This window comes from Corvus brachyrhynchos, unplaced genomic scaffold, assembly GCF_000691975.1.
Source record: "Corvus brachyrhynchos isolate BGI_N302 unplaced genomic scaffold, ASM69197v1 scaffold933, whole genome shotgun sequence".
In the NCBI taxonomy this organism is placed as follows: Eukaryota; Metazoa; Chordata; class Aves; order Passeriformes; family Corvidae; genus Corvus; species Corvus brachyrhynchos.
In genome coordinates, this window is record NW_008237401.1 from 446,707 (window position 1) to 448,236 (window position 1,530).

Here is a 1,530-nt window from a genome sequence, read left to right on the forward strand (position 1 = left end):
GAGGGGCCACCGGGCCCTCACCGACCTCTGCCAGGGAACCCTCAGCTGGGGCAAAGCGTTACGGGGCCCGCCCTCACCTGGGCAGAGGGTCAGGGGTCTCATCTCTGCAAAGGGTCAAGGTTTTCAGCCGTGGGTCAGGGGGCCCAGCCTCGCCTGAGCAGAGGGTCAGGGGGTCTCACCCTCGCCTGGGCCAAGGGTCAGGTTTGGGGGTTCAGGTTCCATCAGGTGGAGCAGGAACAGCCGTGAGGGAGCGTGGGGAGGGGGCAGCAGGTCCGACGGAGCCCCAGCGACATGCCAGCTGGGGAGCACCTGAAGGAGCCCCGTCCCAGAGTTAACCAGGCACAGGCAGCAGTCTCTTTCCATTTATACATTTATTTTCTGCCTCCCGGGCTGTTTTTCTGTTGTCCTGGGATCCTCCCTGGCTGCACCGGGCTGGGTTAGCAGCAAGGGTTAACCCTGCAGCAAGGCAGGGTTAGCACTGCCAGGGCTCCAGGAAGGAAACAGCCTCAATTTACACCAGGGGAGGTTTGATTAGATAGGAGGAAAGATTTCTTCACAGAAAGGGCTGTCAGGCCCTGGCACAGGCTGCCCAGGGCAGTGGTGGAGTCACCACCCCTGGAAATGTTCAAAAGACATGTGGATGTGGCATGTGGGGACACGGTTTAGTGGTGAACATGGTGCTGGTGCTGAGTTAACTGTTGGACTCAGATCCAAAAGGTCATTTCCAACCTTGCTGATTATGTGATTCAGAGACATTCAGAAAATTGACCCTCTCTTATCACCTGATAGTTTGGCTTCCGATTTAAGTCCTTCACTGTGTTACTGATACAGGCACGTGTGGAGGAGCCTGTGCCGTGCAGGGTGTGTTGGTCAAATGAAGAATTTTGGGGGACGGGGGGCAGGACAGGGGTTACTTCACCCCATACCCCACGATGTGTGGCTCGATGGGCATCCAGGGCAGCGCCACACTTATGTGTTGTATCTTCAGCTCTGAGAACTTGGCCTCTTCCAGATTCTTCCATAGCTCTCTCGTGAGGCAGCATCCAGCAAAGATGAGTTTCCAAGTCGGGTAACAGACCTGCTGCCAAAAATACTTCCAGCTGGAATGCTCAGCGGCCACGTGCTCCAAGAAATAGAAAGCTCCTCCCTGGGAACAGAGAGTCTTCTTACAGCGGGTGTTGGGGTCACGCCAAGCGGCTCCCACCACCCCCTCTCTTCCCCTTTTCCCTCCTTTTTCCCTCTCCTCTGTCAGTTGGAATTAATGAAAGAAGGAAACATCCAGATATTCAAAATGCCCATTCAAAAAGCACAAAGAATTGACTTATTTGATCCCTCTTTTATTCCAGCAAGAGTTTGTTGTGGTTTTGTTTAAATTAGTTGTCACTATGACTGTTTTTTCCAAAGGAAACTAAGATAAATGTGTAAATCTGCTCCAACCCATCAGTTTTTCACAGAGGGCAGAGTTAGATGAGATATTGGGAAGAAATTCCTCCCTGTGAGGGTGGGCAGGCCCTGGCACAGGGTGCCCAG

General features: G+C 53.5%; 1 protein-coding gene across 1 annotated transcript in view; it reads right to left on the bottom strand.

The window, feature by feature from the left end:
- Positions 1–696: 696 nt before the first annotated feature.
- Positions 697–1,530, bottom strand: part of METTL7A (methyltransferase like 7A) — a 2,212-nt gene continuing 1,378 nt past the window's right edge. The window contains exon 2 of the mRNA XM_008630955.2: positions 697–1,147. Coding sequence (XP_008629177.1) covers positions 911–1,147 — 237 coding nt within the window. The 3' untranslated portion in view covers positions 697–910. The remainder of the gene's footprint in view (positions 1,148–1,530) is intronic.